The following is a 22,982-nucleotide window of genomic DNA, read 5'->3' as shown; positions in this document are numbered from 1 at the left end:
TGATGTATTCAAACTGATCCATGATCCCTGGTATGCGATAAATAGGCCCAACACCGTAGTATGAGAAACATTCCCATATCATGATGCTTGCACAACCATGCTTCACTGTCTTCACAGTGTATTGTGGCTTGAATTCAGTGTTTGGGGTCGTCTGACAAACTGTCTCTGGCCACTAGACCCAAAAAGAACAATCATACTTTCATCAGTCCACAAAATGTTGCACCATTTCTCTTTAGGCCAGTCAATGTGCTCTTTGGCAAATTGTAACCTCTTCAGCACATGCCTTTTTTTCAACAGTGGGACTTTGCTGGGGGCTTCTTGCAGATAGCTTGGCTTCACATAGGCGTCTTCTAATTGTAACAGTATTCACAGGTAACTTTAGACCTTCTTTGATCTTCCTGGAGCTGATTGTTGGCTGAGTCCTTGCCATTTGGGCTATTCTTCTATCTATTCGAATGGTAGTTTTTCGCTTTCTTCCACGTCTTTCAGGTTTTGGTTGCCATTTTAAAGCATTTGCAATCATTTTAGCTAAGCAACCTATCATTTTCTGCACTTCTTTATATGTTTTCTCCTCTCCAATCAACTTTTTAATCAAGGTACGCTGTTCTTCTGAACAATGTCTGGAACGACACATTTTCCCCATAATTTCAGAGACAAATGCACTTTAACCAACATGTAAAACATTTGCTGCCTTCCTTCCTTAAATAAGGGCAATAATTGCCACCTGTTTTTGAAAGAATGAATGACCTCACTAATAGAACTCCACACTGCTATTATTTTGAACATGCCCCTTTCAATTAGTGATTCAATTACACAGAATCAGCAGCATGCATGTCATGACTGTTGGGTCTGTTGGATTTCTATTACTCTACTACACCTGCTAGTAAATTATTTGCCATGTAGAAATATCATTTCTAACAAAAACAGTGATTGATCAGGTTAGTGATGTCTGACTGCTATTATTTTGAACACAACTGTATGTATATATATATATATATATATATATATATATATATATATATATATATATTAGTTTTTATTTCACATCTATAGTAATTTTTTCACATTTCCGTGTAGGCCAAGCTGTCCAGCAGGAATGATATTTGCAGCATTTTGGACAAGCTAGAGCACTGCCAGGGCAGTTCTAGCGATATGTTTGTTTAAAATAGATTGTAAGTGTTGTAAGTACCCCAGGCAGTTTTTCTCCAATCTCTGTCACTTTAAATTATTAAAAGAATTCATATACTGAAAACTATCATTACACGTATTAGTCACATATTGTTAGGGCTTGTATACACGTGTATTTGTTTGCATCAGAACCGCTTTTAGTGCTATACAAGTTGTTGTTTCCCTGCATGTCAAATTCAAGCTAGTAAAATCCCATTGACATTGATTGATCAGTACACATGGCTGTTCTGGCTTTGCCTTGCCACTAGGTGTGAGATAAGGAAACAGCTCTCATTGTTTGAACACTGTTTGTGTGGAAGTAAATTAATGTTTTGACTGACATTCTGCAGTTTAGCCACAAGATGTCACTGTTTCTCCAACACAGCCTCAGACTGCATAGATATTTGTATATTCATGAAGAGGTGGGGTTTTTTTTGCACACAGAGTTAGAGAGAACAGGAAGGAGAGAGAGGAGCCATGTTTTGGAGCATGGTGAATAAGGGGCCCTGTGAGCTGAGAATCTGATGACATCCAGGTGTGAAAGTGTCCCTCCGTAACCAGAGCTGCAGCTAAGTGAAGCTGATGAGATTGCTGCCAGGAAGGCTGATGAGAGCAGAGGAACTAAGCAACATATACGGCGAGACCGCATGCTTGTTGGAGAGACATTTGTTCTGTTCAGAGTCACCAGCGGATGCAAAGCAGACCCGGGTCGGTAAGATCGTGCACGCACCTCATTTCAGTGTTGGCGCCTTGAGACTGAGTCCAGGCCTATAGTTAGTTAGGGTCTCTGTTTGTGTCAGGCCACAAGTGTTGTTACTGATCATTGGACGGACTCCACAACTTAAAGTGACATTTCACATTGGAGAGCTGATAAAATCCTACAAACTCAAGCCAGACTGGCGTTTTGCTCAGAAGGAATACTCAGGCACGTGCTACAGGACCAGTTATGGGAGAGGGAATACTGTAGATTTGTGTAAGATTGTAAGCTGTTGTGCTGCACCGCAAGGTAGCCCATACCATACACCCATACACTGATTCCTGCTCTTTTAGGGTAATAACAGGTAAGGTGTGGCAGCTTAGTTGTGCCCGCCAGTAGGTAAATTACTTCACTTTCTACCTTCATCCATCAGAAGGCGCCGTGCTGTGCAGCACAAGGGTCTCAGCCTTTGGGCTGGGTGTATGTGAATTTATTGTATGTTTCCAGCATTTGTGGTTGTGTTTATTTGCCATATCTAAGTAAAATTCTGTTGTGGCAAAAGCTGGTGTTGGGTTTGCTTTCCTCGTTCGTGACTTCACTGTATCCTGGGGAGCCCACCCCGGTACACGGCTTACAAGGGCCCAAATTACATCATGGCCCCCCACATACGCAGATATGGGACATCTCACAAACTTCCTCCTGGGATGTAAGACATAGCCATCTTAGTAGCTGTTTGTGAAATGTCATGTATGAGTACACATGCTAGTAGTAAGACGTGGCATATTTGCATATGTGCAGGGAATCTGGCACATGAGCACGCATGCTGAGGACATCTCATCTCTGTCTGCCCATGTGCTGGATCTCAATCAAAGATGGTGACGCTTAAGCAGAGGGGCAAAGGGAGAGCTTTTGCTTCAAGCAAAACAACGCTGGACTCTATGGTCTAGTAAGTATTTTTTTAGACACTTTCTTCATCTTATCAAAATACATATACATATTTTTGTGATGGTTTCCATTAAACAAAATCAGATCAATGAAATATGATTGCTGAATAGGTTAGTGCACTGTGCACATTTGAGTTTATTAAATAATCCTGTACACCTTAACAAGGCAAGACAATTACAGCAGATCTTAGAACTTCATGCAATGCTGGAGTAAAAAACGTATTGTTATTGTAAGGTTGACCAATACAGGGGCAATTTAAGCAACATAATTTTCCAAGGACGAATCAGCAATCTTTGTTACTGTCCCAAGAAATCAAAAAATGTTATTTGCTTCTTAGCCTAGATATCAAAGCCAACCCTTCTCGAAAACACTTTGCAAACCAAGGCTATATCCAGCAGCAATTTAACTTGATTCTGTTTCTGTCTTTTTGAACCTGTAGGGAATAACACAGAGCGAGCTAGAATACAAAATCAGATCTGCGGCCAACCTGGAAGAGCTTCTTCGTATAACTCACCCCAGAGAGCTGAAACTGTGGAGGTGTCGGTCGAAGCTTAAATCCTACATTAGCACTGACGCGAGATCTGGGCCTCATCGCTCCACCCGATTTGCTGCAGCCTTCTATGATATTGAAATACTAAAAGGTAATGAGCAATAACATACAATAAATGATGCCCTTAACGTGGAACTCCAGGCAAAACATTTTAGAGGAGTACTAAATTCACATAAATTTCATAATTTTACTTTGAAAATGTGTTCTCATCCTCAGTCCATCCCACTAGCTGCAGTTGTTTTTTTTTTAGTATTTCCTACTACCAGTAGGGGTGGTGATCAGCTTCCTATTGATTGCAAAAATGAAAGAAGGCATCCATGGGGACCCTTTAGACATGTTTATTCCAGAAAAAGAGTTGGCATTTGAAAGGGACTATAGACTTTAGCTATGTAGTCTTCCCATCAGTTGCTTGATTGCACTCTATCAGACCTGCTTTTGGAACAGTAATCAAGCAACTGATCAGCACAGCACAGCTATATTCTGCACCATCCAGTGGCCAGGAGGAAGGAACATACGTATCTATAGGGATACCAGGGATGTGTTCTTTCACTTAGGCACATCATTCGTCAACCCTCTCTGCTCTCAGGACATCTGAATGGGTGGCTACAAAAGGAGATATCGAGAGAGCAGAATTAATTGTAGACACAGGAATAAAGGAATGGTAGGAAATGAAAAGGCAGAAATTAATTCAGTTGGGATCTCTGTAACATTTCTAAGGTTTTTATGAGACACAAAATTTTAAGGAAATAGGATGAAACAGCTGAGCATTGAAACTTGAAGCATATACTGCAAGAGTGGAGACAGTAAGTTCAACTTTGAGACTTTTCAAAATTAAATGGGTAATAAGAAATATTTACACATGTAAAAAGATATTGGACATGCCGAAGCTAAATTTTGGTTTAAAGCTAATGATTTTAATAAGTGTTTTTGTGTAATGTATGTTATAGTATTTTATACTTTGAATAAAAGCAAATAAATATGATAAATACTCTTTAAATCTTCTATTATGTATTGAAACTTGTATGTACATTAGCACACTTTCTACTGTGCTGTAATGTTTTAAACCTACATTATAGTAGTGATAATAGTAATATTTATTAATAGCCACAATGCTGGTATCTGTAAAGAAAGTACATTGATGAAATATGTGTGCAGTGATGGTTAGTAAGTAAAATGGCATTTACCAAAACATAAAAGAATCTTAATAGTCCAGATTCAAGCATGAGAAGCGTAAAGTGTCTGATCGTTAACAGTGTGAGAATGCTTTTGATCTGCATGGCCATGGGAATGACTGTCTGTTAATAATATGAGTATGGAATGGAAATATAGTTTAAAAAAATAGCATCTATTTATAAAGCATGCCAGGGCCCAGGCCAGGCCCAGACTGGCCATAGGGCACATTGGGCATTTGCCCGAGGGGCCAGGGCCACCAGGCTGAAGAAGAGCAGCTTGTTCATGACCGGGCCACACAGCAGGAGGTAAGCAGGGACCGTGGCCTGAACAGAACTAACACAGACCACGGCCGCCACTCACCTCCCGATGTGCCGCTATGCCCAAACCAGGGCTGACAGGAGGAGTGGCAGTGACAGCTCCAGCAACAGGCAGGAGGAGCCGCCGAGGGCCCTGACTGGCTGCTGCACAAAGGCGCACTGAAGGGACAACAGCGGCCTCCTTCACCCACCAGCACACTGTTACAGATCAGTGGTGGATTGGGCTGTCTCTTTGCTGGGTGAGCTGTCTTTTTGCTGGATGGGCGGTCTCTTTGCTGAATGAACTGTCTCTTTGCTGGATGGGCTGTCTCTTTGCCGAATTGAGCTGTCTCTTTGCTGGATGGGCTGTCTCTTTGCTGACGGGCTGTCTCTTTGCTGGACGGACTGTCTCTTTGCTGGATGGGCTGTCTCTTTGCTGAATGGAGTGGTCTCTTTGCTTCACGGGCTGTCTCTTTGCTGGATGGGCTGTCTCTTTGCTGGATTGGGCCATCTATTTGAATAAGTAGGGGGCACTGTGATTAGATCTGTATGGGCACTGTAATGTAAAGGGACACTATGATAGAAAGGGGACTGCACTGTAAAGGGGCACTGTAATCAATACAGTGCAGTCCCCTTTATAGCACAGTTCTCCTTCATCCGCCAGCACACTGTTACAGATCAGTGGTGGATTGGGCTGTCTCTTTGCTGGGTGAGCTGTCTTTTTGCTGGATGGGCAGTCTCTTTGCTAAACGAACTGTCTCTTTGCTGGATGGGCTGTCTCTTTGCTGGATGGGCGGTCTTTTTGCTGAATGAACTGTCTCTTTGCTGGATGGGCTGTCTCTTTGCTGGATAGGCTGTCTCTTTGCTGAATGGGGCTGTCTCTTTGCTGAATGGGGCTGTCTCTTTGCTGGATGGACTGTCTCTTTTCTGGACAGGTTGTCTCTTTGCTGGATGGGCTGTCTCTTTGCTGGATTGGGCCATCTCTTTGAATATATAGGGGGCACTGTGATTAGATCTGTAGGGGCACTGACCCCTCCATCCTGTTGGGTGCCCCCACAGCAAAGAGCTTGCTATGGGGGCACCCAAGCAGACACACTCCTGAGCCACAGCTCTCTATATCCATCCACACACAGTGCCATGGCTCGGACCCACCCTTCCCTCTCCTGATTGGCTCACTGGATGTGATTGACAGCTGCAGGAGCCAATAGCTCCCACTGCTGCCTCAGCCAATCAGGAACGAGAGTCCCCAGAGAACCGAGGCTCTCGTGGACATTGCTGGATTGGCATGGGGCTCAGGTAAGTGTTAGGGAGGTCTGGGGGGCCTGCGACACAAAGAAGGTTTTTTTGCCTTCATGCAAAGAAAGCATGAAGGTAAAAAAAACCTTGAGCCTTTAAACCCACTTTAATTGTGAGTGTGCATGGGACGGTGCTTGTTTGACTGGCAGCCTCTTTACTATCTGGAAGGACATGAGCGTATTCTCCTTCAGGGGTGAGCGTTAATTTAGAAAATTCTAGCAGCATTAGTTCAATGGACATAACTAAGAAAAAAAAAACATAATTCATAATTATTTCCAATTTTGTAATAATTCAACAGATGGAAACTAAAATATTAAACTTTAAGTAGAGGAAGGGGTGAGGTGTAAATATGACATCACCATTTCTGGCCTTCAGTGATTTCCTTTCTGTCGCCCTGAGAAAAGGGTCCACTGAGGACCTCTTTGCACTTTTTGGCACGTTTTTACACTTTATAATTATGCACTTTAAAATTAAACCTCAATATATTACATTTTTGAGGTGTGATGTGCTGGAAAACAAAATCTAGTACCATATCTTAATGCAGAGATGTAGTCAGAACAAGTAGAAGATCAAGCTTAATCAAGTATCACCAGGCAGTGTGGTCAACAGTAGAGAGAAACTAAAAAGAGTCCAAGTCATAAGCAGAAGTAACAGATACCTGAGGATGATGCCAAAAAGTAGTCATAACAAGTAAACAGATTTAAGTACACAGAAGCAGCCTTGCAGTTCAGGATACAGATACCTTTGAACCCATTTACTGTGTAGTTATCCCGGTTTAAACAGTTTAAACACTAGGCCAGGTGTGTAGCTGCAACGTGGTCAGGACTCAGCACGAAAAACCGTCTAGCTGATGATGGGAGCAAGCATCCAGACATAAGAAAGAAGGAGGACACCAAGCAGGGAAGGCAAGGGAACAAGTTAATGGTGATCTACAAAGAATGTCAGACTCTCTATCATGAACTACTCCATTAAGTGAAAAATATGCTTTTCCTGATCATCTTGCTACCTTTCTGATTACACTCACCTTACATTTAAGCAAACTCTTTACAAGAGTTAATTGACAAAGCTTGGGTGATTCCAATCATAAGGGAAGAGATTTGAGCCGGTTATGTTGGAGGGATCTGCAATACCCACGCATATCTACATATGGCTACAAACATACACCCATGACCAGGGGTGGACTGACCATTTGGAAACTCGGGCACTGCCCGAGGGCCTGGGGTCAGTAGGGGGCCCCATGAGATGCCCCTGGTACCTTTTTCATAGGCTTTTTTGAGTTTGGGCAAGGACACAGGGGCCCCATGATCCCCTATTGCCCGGGGGCCCCATGAGTTGTCAGTCCGCCCCTGCCCATAACTATATCTGGATATAAGCATCCATACAAAGCTACATGTGAATACAAACATACATGAATAGCTAGAGTGCATGTGGATACAAAGACCATCTGGTATGACATGTTGCAAAAAAATAAATTGCAGCACTGGAAGAGAGAAGAAATTTTGTTGGACTCTGTCCCTGGTCAAAATTGTCAAAACACACTTGATAAAACTGTAGCATCTATCACTGGGTGCGCTCCTTAAGCATCTCCTTCGTGACTGTATGTTGATGTTGGCTGCCTCTTTTCCAATAGTTTATTTCACTTATATTTGTTTCAGTTGCTTCAAATGGCTTTTCTGTCTAGGATCATTTCCATATTTAACAAATAACACTAATGGAAAAATAAAGAGGCACTTGAATTTGTCAAAAGGTATCCAACTTGTGCAACTTTTCCACATTTCTGAATAGCAGTTGGCTGGACGACTCAGCATAATTCAGTATTATTTTGATGATAATCTTTAACAGTTTTCAGTGCCAGCTAGCCTGATCAAGCATTGATGGTTCTGCTATTGATTCCAAAAAACAATTTGGCCAGACTGATTTTTTTCTATCACATAAGTCTGATTATTATTACCTGGCTTCCTTGACTTAAAGTATAACTAAAGGCAAACTTTATTTTTTAGTTTTAGATAGAGTGGAGAGGGATTAGAACACCTGTCAATTTTTATTGCTGTCTGTGCCCCTTTTTTATAAGATTCATCCTATTTGTTCTGTTTACTATTATCATTGAAACGAAAGTAAAAAAAATCCCACATTTTGTCCCCAGAAAAAATAAAGGAGAAATCTTCCAATGGGGACACTAGTTCTGGTGACCTGGGGATCCCCAAGGAATTCCCTTAATTTGCAGGAATTTCCTTTCACGTCCTGTTTGACTATGGGAATGGAAGGGAAAGGAAATCAATGGATCACAGATGGCAAAAAAATCTGACAGGGGTTATAGCCTTCCCTTGCCCAATCCAAAATTAAAAAAAAAGTTTTGCCTATAGTTCTACTTTAAGCTGCGTACACATGGTACATCTATGTGAAATCTCTGTACAGTCTGTAAAGATTTACCACCAACACTTAAAAGGGAAAGTTCCGCTTTAAGCCTTTGTCCCCCGCTCCCCATTAAGGATTGGCACCTTTAGGGAGCGGGTACCCAAATTTGATAGGTATCCACTCCCACTTCCGCTGCGATCGCCTAGGCGATCGGAGGTGGAAGTTGTCCTCCCCCCCCCCCCTCCCTCCCTGTAGTCTTCTGGGACACGTGACAGGTCCCAGAAGACTACGGGGCCATTCACAAAGCGCAGCGCTTCTCGTGCATGCACAGTGGGCACCCGGCTGTGAAGCCGCAAGCTGTCACATATGTCAAATATGATTTTCAGGGATTCAGATGTATACAAATCTCCAAATGGATATAGTAACAAATGTAAATGAATCTGAAAAAAGTTCTAACAAAATTAACATAGTTACATAGTTAGTCTGGCTGAAAAAAAGACAAAAGTCCATCCAGTTCAACCATATGACAAATGCATTAGTTTCATTCAGATAACACCACATGATTCAATAGTAGTTCAGGTCCATGGGGAAATGATTTCACTTTTCCAATTTGTTTACTAATTTGGATTTAAGTAAATGTGTGCTCTAAATTAAATTTTTAATTGTTACAGTCAGTCAGTTCAGTTCCACAGCCTACAATTCTTAGGTTTGAAAAATTCGGGGCCGCTGAATTTTGCATTATTTATTCCATTGCGTCTGAAAATATGGAATTTATATATCAATAGTTTTGATATATAAATATGAATCCACCCGAAATATATAGCAATCTTCCTGAAAAACTGCAAAGTTTTTCTAATCCACCCAGACCAACAAATATACGAAACAAATGCCGAATATAACAAAACAAATCTTGAAAACTGATTCAACATAACACTTGTAACAAAATAAAATTCTTTAATGAACAAATGCATCAAAACTAAACGAAAATTTCTGGCATGCACATGTCTATAAAGCAATAAGTTCCAAAAATGATACTGCATACCTACATGGACAAACATCAGTGAATATGAAACAGTACAAAATGCCTTGGAGCAGAAAATGTTGTTTTATGGTCACCTGTGTAACCACTTGCCCTCCCGACGATTTACCCCCTTCCTGACCAGGCCATTTTTTGCGTTACGGCGTTGCGTTACTTTAACTGACAATTGCGCAGTCATGCAACGCTGAACCCAAATGAAATTTACATCCTTTTTTTCCCCACTAATGGACCTTTCTTTCGGTGGTATTTGATTGCCTGTGTGTTTTTTATTTTATTTATTTTACTAGTAATAGCGGTGATCAACCACTTATTGCGGGACTGCGGTGGGCATTCTGCGGCAGGCATACTGGGGGGAAACTGACTTGGTGTCACTGACATCCCCAGTGACACCAATACAGTAATCAGTGCTAAAAAAAAGCACTGACACTGTACTAATGGCACTGGGCAGGAAGGAGTTAACATGTAGAGTGATCAAAGGGTTAACTGTGTGCTGTGTGCTGTTTTACTATGTGCTGTGTCCATGTGCTTCACTGTAGGCACACTGTTTGGATGGCTGTGCTGTGCACAGCCATCCAAAGCAGTGTGCACGAGCTGACAGGGAGGAGAACTGTTTTGTTTACAAACAGTTCTCCTACCTGTCGGAAATACTCAGCAATCACCTAGTGCTGGCGAGTAATCACCGGCTGGGACCCGGTGATTGACAGCCGTGGCCATGAATGGCGGTGCGGGTATGGTGCGCGTGCCTCACTACCTGGAGACACAAAATCACGTATTTATACGTGATTTTGCACACTCATGCCGCCCTGTAGCAGTATTTCTGCTATAGGCCAGTCAGGAAGCGGATAGTTTGCACTTTTATTTTATCCATCATCTGGTTTATGTATTCCTGACAATGTTTTTCTCCAATATTCATCTGTTATATAAATTTATTGGTAAAGTTTGTTTTGCCACCATTACTTTCTGAACATACAAGGCAGATTATATGATTATCAGCCAAGAATTTATGCTTTATATGCATGCTTTGATCCTTTCCCATGGCTTTTTTAGGTATCTATATCTATTTATAGAGTAAAATTACATCATCTCTCTGTGTAGTATTTCCAGGCATCTATAAAAAGTAAATAAAAGAGATAATACTGCATTACGACTGGCCTTTGCTTAATTTCAAAGTTTAACCAAGTCCATATACAGTATGAATTTAAAAAGTATATGATTAATCATTCACTGGAGGCAAAGATGTGATACCACCTGAAATAGTCCTGCTTACTCTTCTTTATTCCAATTGCTGCTACCTGCTAATCTAAACAACAGCAGGAAAAATGTTCTTGTTTACTATGGTAAACTACTAGACTGTGAATGCTGTGCACAAAAAAAAGGCAGACAGAGAGTTGCTGAGAGCTGGTGACTATTAACCAGTATTGTCTGTGGTCTCCGGGCAGCTAGTTTTTCCCCAATACAGACTTTTCTGGTTCAAGAGGTTTTTTTTGGAATTTACAAGTGTACAAAAGTAGGTTACACAGTAAAAAAAAATAAACAATAGGCAACCAAACTGGGTTACAAAAGTACAATGGAGGGGGTGAAAACACCCCAATGTGGGCACTGAAAATAACCAGTTATGGCATAACATCCATGGCCATTAGAGTTAGAAAACCATATACTGTATGCAATGACACCTAAGGAAAAATCAAGGGTATTTTGGTATACGGTTCCAAACATTACCTTACAATGGGGAAACCTAGGAAAAAAGGCTGGAGCCCAGGAAAATACAAGGGCTCCACACTTCAATAAGTTATGTGGCGTAGGGATGGGTGACCATATGGTTACCTTCTGGCCCTGCAAAACAATGGCCAAAAACAAATGGCCCAACTGGGCAAAAAAAAGGGGGAAGAGAAAAAAAAAACAAAAAAATGGGGGGAAGGGGAAGGAGGGAAGGGGAGGAGGAAAGGGAAAATAGACATCAGGGAAAGGAGGAAAAGAGGAGGGTTCAGGAAAAAGATGAATCTGAGAGAGCAGGAGAAGGGGAGAAGCGAAAAAAAAAAAAGGGGGCAGCACCCTGCAGGGCCGATTGGGTCCTGCAACAGAGAGAAAAGAGGAAAATAGGCGATCACAGTTGCAATGCTCTTAGGTAAGATTGGCAGTGCTCAATCCAGGGAGACCAAATCTGCAAAAATGTATCATCCCACTCCCCTTTAAAACCTTGTTCTGCACTGTGTCTCTGTGTGGAGGTGGCCATCTTGATTGGGGCAGGGCTTTGCTTCCCCACATCACAGCCTCCAGCAAGGAGAATATTTCTAAATACAGTAGTAGCCAGTACTGTTTATTTTCATTTTTTACATTTCGAAATTGATACATGTCCCCCACAACTGTTCCTGGATTCCCATGTTGTTTGTTTTACAACAGATTGTCTATTAACCCTAAAAATGTCCAGAACTGAATAAAAAGATTAATTGCCCCAGAGGCTTCAATGAAGTGTGTCTCAAAGTTTGCAAAACTTAAACTTTGAGCAAGATTTGTAAAACTATGCACAAAGAGAACCTAGGCAGATTTGTTACATTTGTAACATTTCTAGTTCCCTAAAATGTCGCAAATCTTCATGTTTTGAGTTCAGTTCCACTTTAACATGCAATGTCAGGACTATACTATAGACCAATGGTGGGCAACCAGTTTGACTTTTTGTACTCCTAATCTCCTCTCAAAGAAGAGCTGGAGAATTATATGAAGTGCAGCAATAAATAAGATATGTCCCTCTTTATGTCTGAATGCTCCGTTTGGCATAACAGTAAATGATCTACATTAGATTTTGGCTTACTATAACTCCAAAACCTGCTTGCAACATGAAGGTTTCTGTGACTTACCTGGGGGCATCTTCCTAAAGGTACTTCAACAAATCAGAAGCCCAACATTGCTAAAGGCAGCTGAAGACCCCCAGTGTATGTCTTGCATCATATCGAAACAAAGCAAGAACGGCAGCTGATCTATTTAAAATCCTATTCTCAATGTATGCATGGCTATGTATATGTCCTATAGTTAGCAACTCTGGTTTTGCATTAAGGGCCCCCACAGAGGTGCCTTAATGAGGACATATGGCTTTGCAAATGAACAAATTAGCTGAGATGTAACAATTTATCTTTTTTTGTTTTGGGTTTTTTTGTGGTGACTAGCTAGCAAGTGTGCTTGGGAACTTTGGTATTTCTTCACTAAAAAACTACAGCATAATGCAGGGGAGGACATACTTGCTGTGCTGCTTGTGACTCTAGTCAGAAGTCCTAAAGGACAAGAGGTACCAATGCATGGAAAACCAGGTGAGAAGGGACTGCAGTTGGGATAGAAAAATACTTTCTTACAGTGGTGGTCATTCTTTCCCTATTAATGATACTTAGCTCTTTAAATGGGAAATTATGGTAGTGGGTTCAGAAGTGCTAGCCATTTCAAATCAAGCTCTGCCAGTAAGGGACACCTAGATTTATTCATTTAATGGTGGATTGTGGCAGGGAACAGAGGTAAAACATTGAAACACACCCATGAAAATCTTGCAGGCACAACATACTGTTGGAGATAAATTTGTTCTTAATGGAGACAAGATCTGACCTTCTTACACATGGGCAAGAGTTATTGTAAAGAGGCTCTTTGCGGTCTGCGTTTCACTGATAAAAAGGCTTCACAGTTGTAATGCATAATGTATGATCAAACTATTATTCATTCTCTGTGCAGTTATTGATGAAGAGTGGCAGAAGACACAGTGCATACCCCGAGAAACCTGCGTTGATGTTGCAAAGGATCTTGGCACTGCCACTAACACGTTCTTTAAACCGCCCTGCGTCTCCGTGTTCAGATGTGGAGGCTGCTGTAATGAAGAGGGGGTTTCCTGCCTAAATACAAGCACATCCTATGTACTCAAATCGGTAATAGTATTTTACTTTGGCTGTTCTTCACTTTTTTTTTATGGCAGATTTCAAGATCATATCTCACCTGTGGATTTTACTTTGGAGCAAAAGTAATTTTCAACCTTTTAGAAGTCTATTACGTGTATTCAAAGAAGCAATTTGCCTTCAGCATGTACCACTGGGCTTAAATCATAATTCCTTAATTCCTAATTCCTTATTTGGATTTAGTGAAATTAAACCTGATAGGCTGTTCCTAGTTTCCAATAGTATAAAAAAGGAGGCAATAAAATGACAGCTGGCACTGTCCCCCATGTTAAACTCTCTTTACTTTAAACATTAATTTACTAAATTTTTTAAGTTGTTTATTTATTAAAACTTCTTTACCGTTCTAGAAAAACAATCTAATATATGTATAATTGCCCTTATACCTGGCAAAAGCCATAAAATCACCTGTATCAGATGACAATTATCTATTTGTCTAACTGTTGAAGATATATTTAGATCATACTAAGCTTGTTCTATTCTGTTGGTTGGAACCCTTATCTGGTTTTTGTTGTTGTATGTGTCTCCATTGGGAAAACTATCACCTTCTGATCCCCTGTCAGCAGAACAGGAAGTGAGGTACAATTTCTGCAATAGGTACATGGATGGTAATAAAATGAGACAGAGGTTCCAATGTTTTCCCACTCAGTCCATCAAAGAAAAAAGAAAGCTTTTTATTTTTCTATATGGTTAATATACTAAATTAGTAGAATAATGCTCACTTGGCAAAGTGAAACTGTGTTAACAATGCATACCCCATTCACGTGCAGAGATATTTAAAAAATGTGCAACTTCACTTTGCTAAGAGAACAATCTCTCCTTCTTTGGTAACCCTATTGCATATTTTCATTTGGGAGAGTTTATTTGCCTTTTTTCCCCCAGAAAAAAAAGGAAGTAGGAGGAAATCTTTCAAAAACCAGGAAAATTCCCAGTTGGTGTTACTGAAATAGTGATTGCAAGGTTTCCTCTCACCCCATGTTCTGGTGAAAATTTGAGATTTCCTATCACTGTTCAAATGATAATGGCCACCAGGAAAAAATAGGGCGAATAAATATCCCCAGTGGTGGTAAAGACATCAATGAAATAACCTGACAAGGCATTTAACAATATTCAACTCTGCCTAAACCAAAAAAAAGTTTCTTTACATACACTTTACAGTCATGTAGCCCTGTTTATCAAGAGTGAATGCTATGTTGGAAAATTTCCACAGTAGTTAGAGGATCATCTTCAAAGAAAAGGGAAGAGATTTTGCCAATGCTTAGAACAGTCCCAGTTTGGTTAAAAAAGTCAAAGTGAGTTTGGTGATCTAGAGAGAGTCTAGGTGTCAAGAGAGTGCAGAGCATCCAGAGCCCCTGCTGGTGGTACTGTGGTCCCTGGGTCAGATTGGGGTAAATTCAGTGCCCATCAACAGGTGTATCACAGCAGACAACAGAACCTTGAAATTAGTCACCATTTTATGTTGGCTGCTGGAAGGCTATGTAGCCCCACCTCTGGAACCAGCATAGTGGTTATGCACCCATTCTTGTTCCTGTCTGATCTACATCAGTACCTGCCCTGACCTACTCTGACTTTATTTTCCCTGCAATCCTGCCCCTTGCCTGATGTTGCAATACTTTTAGTTAGTTAGTTTGTAGTTAGTCTTGACTTATTAAATGTACATTCTATGTTTTGTATGTTGTATGTTCACCAACAAATTGTATTGTCTTTATTAAACAGCGGTATCTCCTGTGTGTAGCTTACATATCTGGTCCCACCAGATCACAGATAACCTCTTACTGGTTTCCTTATAGCTGGTCTCTAGTCTGTCAATGCTCTAGCTGCATGATTTTCCTTTCTGTGGAGAGTCTTCCCCTTTAAATATACAGAAATACTCCCATGTAAATCCATGAAGAAAAAAAAAACATCAGAAATGACTAACCATTATAAATATATTTATTTTCATAGGTTTTTCAAATTTCTGTCCCACTAACACAAGCACCTGAACCTGTAACTATCAAAGTTGCCAATCACACAAGCTGTAAATGTTCACCGGTTGGTCCTCGACATCCGCCCACCATAATACGTAGATCAATTCCATATCCGGAATATGGGTAACTATTCTTCTTTGCTTTATTGTTTTATTTATGATAAATTGTGGATAGTTACATGGGAGAAGCTTCCGACTATCATTGGTATGTGAGGGAAAGTTTTATCAGAGCACTTTTCAAGTCTGGTATTCATTATCCGCATTCTACAGAACATTTATTTTGAGTCCTGATAAAACACTGCCATTTCGTTTTCCATATAAATAGCATATTTTGTGTAGATTAGGCAGTTTGCCAAACTGTCCTGTTTACCCGAAGGAACATGTGGCCTTTTTCTTTGATTCTTGTAAACTGTAAAAAGAGTTTTAAGGGCATTAAAAACCTTTAAAACAGAAGTGAAGGCAAACAGCTACATTCACATCTCAAATATGTAAGCATAAACATTCTTACTTGCCAAAAATGTTTTAATTTTGCACAGCTTGTTTCCTTATTAACCACTTCTCCCTGGTGGACGTCATATGACGTCCTGGGAGTGAATTGGTTATACCGGGATGATGCCTGCATCTGCACGCATTATACCATTATCAAAAGTTGCAGCCAGAAATTCCCTGTTAAGCAGAAGTGACTCAAGAGGCTGAAAGAGCCACTCAATCACTTCTAAGGGTGGCGGAAGGGGGTCCTCCTTTCCTGCCACTGCCACCACCTTTCCTGGGTTCTCCAGTCTGATCAGGGAGCTTGGGACTGATACAACCGGTGAGATCTGCCGCAGGAAAAAGAGAGAGAAGAATTGATGTTGTTCCTCCATCTCTGTGACCCCAGAAACCGTAAGCGGCGAGGATTTCGTCACTTCCAGTTTTGGTTCTTTGTTTACCTGCCCAATAGCAATCATTTTAGCTCCAGACCTCCTGTGTAACTCTAAACTGGTAACCTGTAAAGACGTTTAATGCAACGCCTATAGAGACTTTTAGGTACCGTAGTTTGGCGCTATTCCATGGGCATACATGGTTTTAAAGTGTGACATGTTAGGTATCTATTTACTCGGCGTAACATCATCTTTTATATTTGATTAAAAATGGGTATTATTTAGTGTTTGAGTGTAATAGATTTTAAAAAATTGTGTTTGAAAAACCTCTGCACAAATACCGTGTGACATAAAAAGGGCCTCTGCTAAAAAAAATATATACAATGTTTGGGGGTTCTAAGTAATTTACTAGTTTAAAAAAGTAGATTTGTACATATAAGTGAGAATTGTCAGAATTGGCCCGGTATTGACATGGGAAAGCATTTTTATGATTAGAAAAAATTCATTTAATTATTAAATGAATTATTAATTTCAAAATTAGATGTGAAAGCCTATTCCTAATAACCTAAATTATCTTAAAGTTTGTAAACTTACTTTTGTTAAAAATCCCCATATACTTACTTGAATTCTTTTGACATATTCGTTATGTTCTGTGAGCAGGAACCGCTGAGTCACACATTCCACAGAACCTGTCTTGTGAGGAGGAGAGGAGGAGTTTAAGGAGGTGAAGTCAGTACAGGAATCACTGCTTGCAGGCAGCATGGTACCATGGGATACGTAGTTTTTAGAAATAGAAAGTAAACCTCACTTTTCTCTACTGCTATTATAATAGCACTGTTTGGGCAAGGACAACCCCAGCCTGTAATTGGACAGTAAAGGAGCAGCAATGCACTGATGAGGTCAATCCTGTGATTTACCCTCCCATCAGCATTCTGTGCACTGCAGTAAACCTTGATTGATTTGCAGTGCTGCTACTGCCAAGTGCATGTCCTGAGCACCATACTGAATATTAGAGATTACTCAGTAGAGACAACTAAGGACAAATGCCTTCATATACCAAGCCCCTTATATTGTTTGCAAAAGTCCGGATAACATATTTTTCTTGAAATTTAAACATACACATACAAAATTAGTCATATGTTAGCCTAAAAACTCATGCAACGTATTTGCTTATCTCCAGCCAAGAAAAATGTTCTTCCTTAATGGTTAGTAATTCCACTGCTAAGCAGTCATGTGGCTTAGTTCATTAAACTATAATGATCAGTATTTGACATAGCGACCATTGTTATCAGCAGTTAGAACTAATGACATTCGATGAAAGTCTCATTATTTGTCAATTGTTAGCTAAATTAGGAAACAATCTCAAGTCAGTGAGTCACTAGCAGAATTTTCCAGCTGAGGCTTGCCTGGTAGACCAGAGATTGGACAGTTCAAGAAAGTATGTCCGATTGCAATTTTTTCCCCTACAGCAAATAGGTGCCACAGCAATCTCTAGTATGCCTATCTGGCTCTTCTCCATAGTCTACACTACACATAATGAGTGCATGATGCAACAATTCGTTTCTAGGGACCCTGCAGCCAATATTTGTGACTGATATCTATGGTGACCTTAAAGTGTACCAGTGTGTAGGAGCTTTGAGTAGGAGTAGCTCACCATTCATACCCTTTTCATAGCCAGAGTGCCACCATCTGCAATAAAAACCTCCAGTAGTTTTAGGAAGCAATTGACCTTTCCTGTTCAGTCTCTTGAATGCCAAGTCATTTTGATAGGGCAAAACTTTGGCACTTTCTGGTAGTGTTGGACTTTACTAACTCTCTTTATTCATCTCTCACACATTCAGTGGGACTGCCCAGTATAATGATGAGCCTGTGGGACTGTTTTGTGGCAGAGGAAAATGTGGCAACTTTGCAAAATTAGAACGTCAAATATTTGGGCAGGGCAGGGGGACTGAATGATGCTGTAGGTAAGCACATTTGGGAAATCTATACAGGGTACTAAAAAAACATATGACTACCTATGTGAAAATACTGTGACCACAATGTGTTCATTCCTGGAACGTTATTCAAATGGGAGTTGTGATTAAAATGGGTTCTATAATGCTTTGTTGCAATGAATGCTTTAAAAGATTTGTAAGACTTAACAAAATGTGACCGAGCCATGCGTGCCTAATAGGCATTCTTACACAATAAAAAGGAATGTTTCACAAAAAAGGAGAAATATCATCGTCTGCATTCCTAAAAACATGTGTTTTGTCCTGTTTTCACTAAGGGGGGGGGGGGTGATGTCCTCCCAATAAACAGCAGGATTTTTTGAGGTAAATATGGAGGATTCAGTATGAAAAATAGGAAAAATAGTTGTACAGAAAGCATGGTGCCATTCTCAGGTATGTACTCACTCTGATTACATTTCAGTTCCAGGTAGGCAAATATGCAGACAGTTCTAAAGAACTGTAGAAGACTGCGTTATGTGCATGCTTGAGTAGTGAGGACAATGGAATGATAAACATGACTATTCCAGTGCGATCTGTTTCCTATTAACTTATTCTGCTGTACTCAGATCCCCTGCAATGTAAAATTATGTGTCTGGCCCTAAGAATGCCTCAGAGGTAAATAAATTGGACATTTAATATATGCAGACTAAAAGCAGAATAAAAGAATCTTTAATACAATATACACAACAATGCAATAATAAAGCTATTTGTTTTATAACATGCAGTAAAAAGAAGAAATAAATAGTTCATGAAGAAAATAATGTGTTGTTGGATAAACTATTAGGCTATTATTGTGCTTATCTATAAAAATTAGTCACGCTGAAACTTGTGAGAAAGCCACATGTCATAGCCAAGTAAGGCAAAATTCCAATGTTTGCCAAACTGCTCTTTATTTTATTATCATTTAATTTTCATTTCAAAAGTCTGATGCAATAAATTCCAACACAAAGCAAAAAAAAAACCTAACAGTTAAAGTGGGTTACATGTTTAATTTATTTGAGCTCAGTGTCTATACAGTTAGCATTATTGCCTTGCAGCCCTCACATCATTATTTAAAGATCTGTGCTCAGAAAAACATGACAATAATGATATCTGAAGACCCCAAGCTGAGTTGGAAGAAGGGGAGAACACAGTGCCAAAATTTGCAAGTCTGCGACAAAACATTTAGATTTAAATATGATTTCTATTCTGCAGCAAGGGGTGACAACTTTTGAAAGGCAAAGAAAAGATTGAACCGCCCATGTTAGCTCAACTTGGGACATAAAGCAGGCCACCGTAAATTCCAGTTAAACAACTTGGCCGGGATCTGCACAGCCTGTTAAAGTGGAGTTCCACCCGAAAGGGGAAGTTCTGCTTTAATGCTTTGTCCCCCGCTCCCCATTAAGGATTGGAACCTTTGGGGAGCGGGGTGCAGATACCTGAATTCGACAAGTACCCACTCCCACTTCCGCTGTGATCACCTAGGCCAGGGGTCTGCAACTTTTAAGACATAAAGAGCCACTTGGACCCGTTTCCGTAGGGAAAAAAAAGGACTGGGAGCCGCAAAACCATTGCAACATTTAAAACAAATCCCAACGTCATCAGGCACTGTACTCGTGGCGAGGCGGAGCTGAACCACATTGAGTAGCTACGCCGTATAGTAATTCACCCCCCATATAGTAATTCATCCCCCATATAGTAATTCATCCCCCATATAGTAATTCATCCCCCATGTAGTAATTCATCCCCCACGTAGTAATTCATCCCCCACGTAGTAATTCATCCCCCATAGTAATTCATCCCCCATGTAGTAATTCATCCCCCATGTAGTAATTCATCCCCCATAGTAATTCATCCCCCATATAGTAATTCATCCCCCATATAGTAATTCATCCCCCATAGTAATTCATCCCCCACGTAGTAATTCATCCCCCATAGTAATTCATCCCCCATGTAGTAATTCATCCCCCATAGTAATTCATCCCCCATATAGTAATTCATCCCCCATATAGTAATTCATCCCCCATATAGTAATTAATCCCCCATATAGTAATTCATCCCCCATAGTAATTCATCCCCCATATAGTAATTCATCCACCATAGTAATTCATTCCCCCTATAGTAATTCATTCCCCATATTGTCTCAATTCACTTACCTTTGCTCCGCGCGTTCCTCTCGCTGTGTTCCCGCGCTGTGTTCCGGTCTTCAGGGCGGACTGTGAAAGGAGAGGAGTTTGTCACGCTGCCCCTCCTACATCCTGGCTGCCCCGCCTACATCCTGACAGCCAATGTTCCACGCTCCGCGGGCCGGATTAAAAGAGTCCTGACTTTTGAGGCGGCCGCCCGAGAGGAGGGAGGGGAGCGGGCGCCCGGCACACAGAAGAGCCGCATGTGGCTTGCGATCTGCGGCTTGCCGACCACTGAAACCCTATTGCCTGTCACCTGGTGGGCAGTGTGCTCCGGAGCCGCAGCAAAGATGAAAAAGAGCCGCATGCGGCTCTGGAGCCACGGGTTGCCGACACCCGACCTAGGCGATCAGAAGCGGAAGTTGTCCTCCCTCCCTCTCTCCCTGTAGTCTTCTGACAGGTCGCAGAAGACTACGGGGCCACTCACAAAGTGCACCGCTTCTCACGCATGCACAGTTGGCACCTGGCTGTGAAGCCGCAAGCTGTCACAGCCAGGTGTCCACACTAAAGATGCCAGCACCAGGGAGAGAAGATGGCCGGTGAAACCAGCGGTGGTGAGGGACCGTTTTTGTAGCTGCTGACTTTTTTTTTTCTCAGCTGGAACTCCGCTTTAATGAGCCTGATTGTATATGAGGTCTGATGACCCCAAGCAGAGTGAGAAAAATAGGAAAGTCATATTGAACAGGGTGCCATCCTCATTATACCTCATTTCATCTTCATTTCAAGAATGTGATCTAATGATCCCAAGCTGAGTGGGGAGAAGGGGAAAATCATATTGGACAAGGTGCCCTCCTCATTTCACCAATGAGGTCTGATGACACCAAGCTGAGTGGGGAGAAGGGGAAAGTTACTGCATATTGAACAAGGTGTCCTCTTCATGTCACCTCATTTCATGAATGAGGTCTGATGACCCCAAGCTGAGTGGGAGAAGCAGAAAGCTTTGTTGAACAAGCTGCCATTCTCATTTCACCAAAATCTGCAAGTCATCAACAAAATGTTTAGATGTAAGTCTTTTTATGATACTGCAGCAAGGGAAATATAAGGAATATAGCCTACTGTAAAAGTTTTACAGAAAACTGGGGTTAGTGACCTATACTAACACATAGATAAGCTGCCCAGAGTTAAGCCGCATACCATTTCCATAATTCATGCTATGACTGATAATGAGTGTTTACTCAAATGTATAAAAGAATATTGATCAGTTTGATACCAAACACGCATATGCTTTAATATACAACATTTGAGTTGGTTCACCTTAAATCTTCTAGGCAATAAACTCATCTGATTAATATTATGTTTGGTCTTTAGCAAATCACAATATCTTTGAATTGCATAATATACTGAACATTGTATTTTAAATCTGTGTCATCTGTAAATATTGATACATTTACAAAAGTGACCATAGGGGACTGTCTGCAGAAGTATAATAAAACATCCAGCACTATTACATCATATGTCCTCAGCTCTTTTAAGGAGCTATTTATTTATTTATCGAGTTTATATAGCGCCAAAGGGTTTGCTCAGCGCTGTACAATAGAGGGGGGGACAATACATGAAACAGAACAGTAACATCAAACAGTACACAAGGGGTAAGAGGGCCCTACTCTTTCGAGCTTACAATCTAGGAGGGAGGGGGTAGAGGCACAGGAGGAAACGGCTGTGGGGGATGGAGTGGTAGGAGGAGGGAAGGGCAGCGGCTGTTAGGTGAGGGTGGGGTAGGCTTCCCTGAAGAGGTGGGTTGAAGATTAATCTGCCTATACAGTATTTTGCCTTCCATGGTTCCACCCCACCCCCCACTCATCAACATGCTACTGAAATTATGTAAAACCTTTCTGTTTTCATATTATTTCTTGAAGGCAGAATATGGCAGGCTGGTGGAAGAGCTTGTGGAAACATCTTGAAAATATCACAGCACTCTTGCCTTTGTTCTGCTCTCAAGAGCTGTCAACCCTGATGCAAACACTGGGCCGGCTCTTGAGATGAGTCATACAAATTTCAAAATGCTATCATAGATGGGCTTCAGTCTGGAGGAGTGGATTTAGAAACATAGAAAAATGAAAAATGGTATTTTTGTTAAGCAAATTTTATTTGCATGCAAACTGTTAATGCCCACATGTGAAGCTGAGCCTTTGTATTAATTGAGATAACTGAAATCCAATAAATAAAAGAGGGGGTTAGATGGCTCAAGAAAGGACATCCCCGAGGCAAAAAGTTAGGGAGAAGAACCTGTACAACTGTGCAAGACTAAAGATAAGGCTGGCGTTTAGTTTTAATGTCAATGTGGAGCCTTATGGTTGCACAGTGTATGCATTCACAACACAGTGGACAAATGGTTAGCACTTCCACCTGGCAGCACTAGGGTTGTTGGTTCTGAATCCCAGCCATGGCACCACCTGCCTGGAGGTTTCATGTTCTCCCTGTGGCTGTGTGGGTTTCCTCCAGGTACTCTGATTTCCTCCCACGCTCCAAAGACATGCTGGTAGATTAACTGTCCCTAGTATGTAAATGTATGTTTGTCAAGGACCTTAGATTGTACACTCCTTGAGGTTTAGGGAT

The 22,982-nt window shown here is 41.0% G+C and overlaps 1 protein-coding gene across 1 annotated transcript in view; it reads left to right on the top strand.

The window, feature by feature from the left end:
- VEGFD (vascular endothelial growth factor D) overlaps window positions 1-22,982 on the top strand; it is a 68,637-nt gene that overhangs the window by 29,087 nt on the left and 16,568 nt on the right. Inside the window, exons 2-4 of the mRNA XM_089693632.1 lie at window positions 3,249-3,450; window positions 13,230-13,420; window positions 15,389-15,534. Coding sequence (XP_089549758.1) covers window positions 3,249-3,450; window positions 13,230-13,420; window positions 15,389-15,534 — 539 coding nt within the window. The remainder of the gene's footprint in view (window positions 1-3,248; window positions 3,451-13,229; window positions 13,421-15,388; window positions 15,535-22,982) is intronic.

This window comes from Staurois parvus, unplaced genomic scaffold (genome assembly GCF_062004578.1).
Source record: "Staurois parvus isolate SC_StPar_1 unplaced genomic scaffold, SC_StPar_1.0 ptg000635l, whole genome shotgun sequence".
Lineage (NCBI taxonomy): Eukaryota > Metazoa > Chordata > Amphibia > Anura > Ranidae > Staurois > Staurois parvus.
This window is presented reverse-complemented; position numbering and strand designations above follow the sequence as displayed.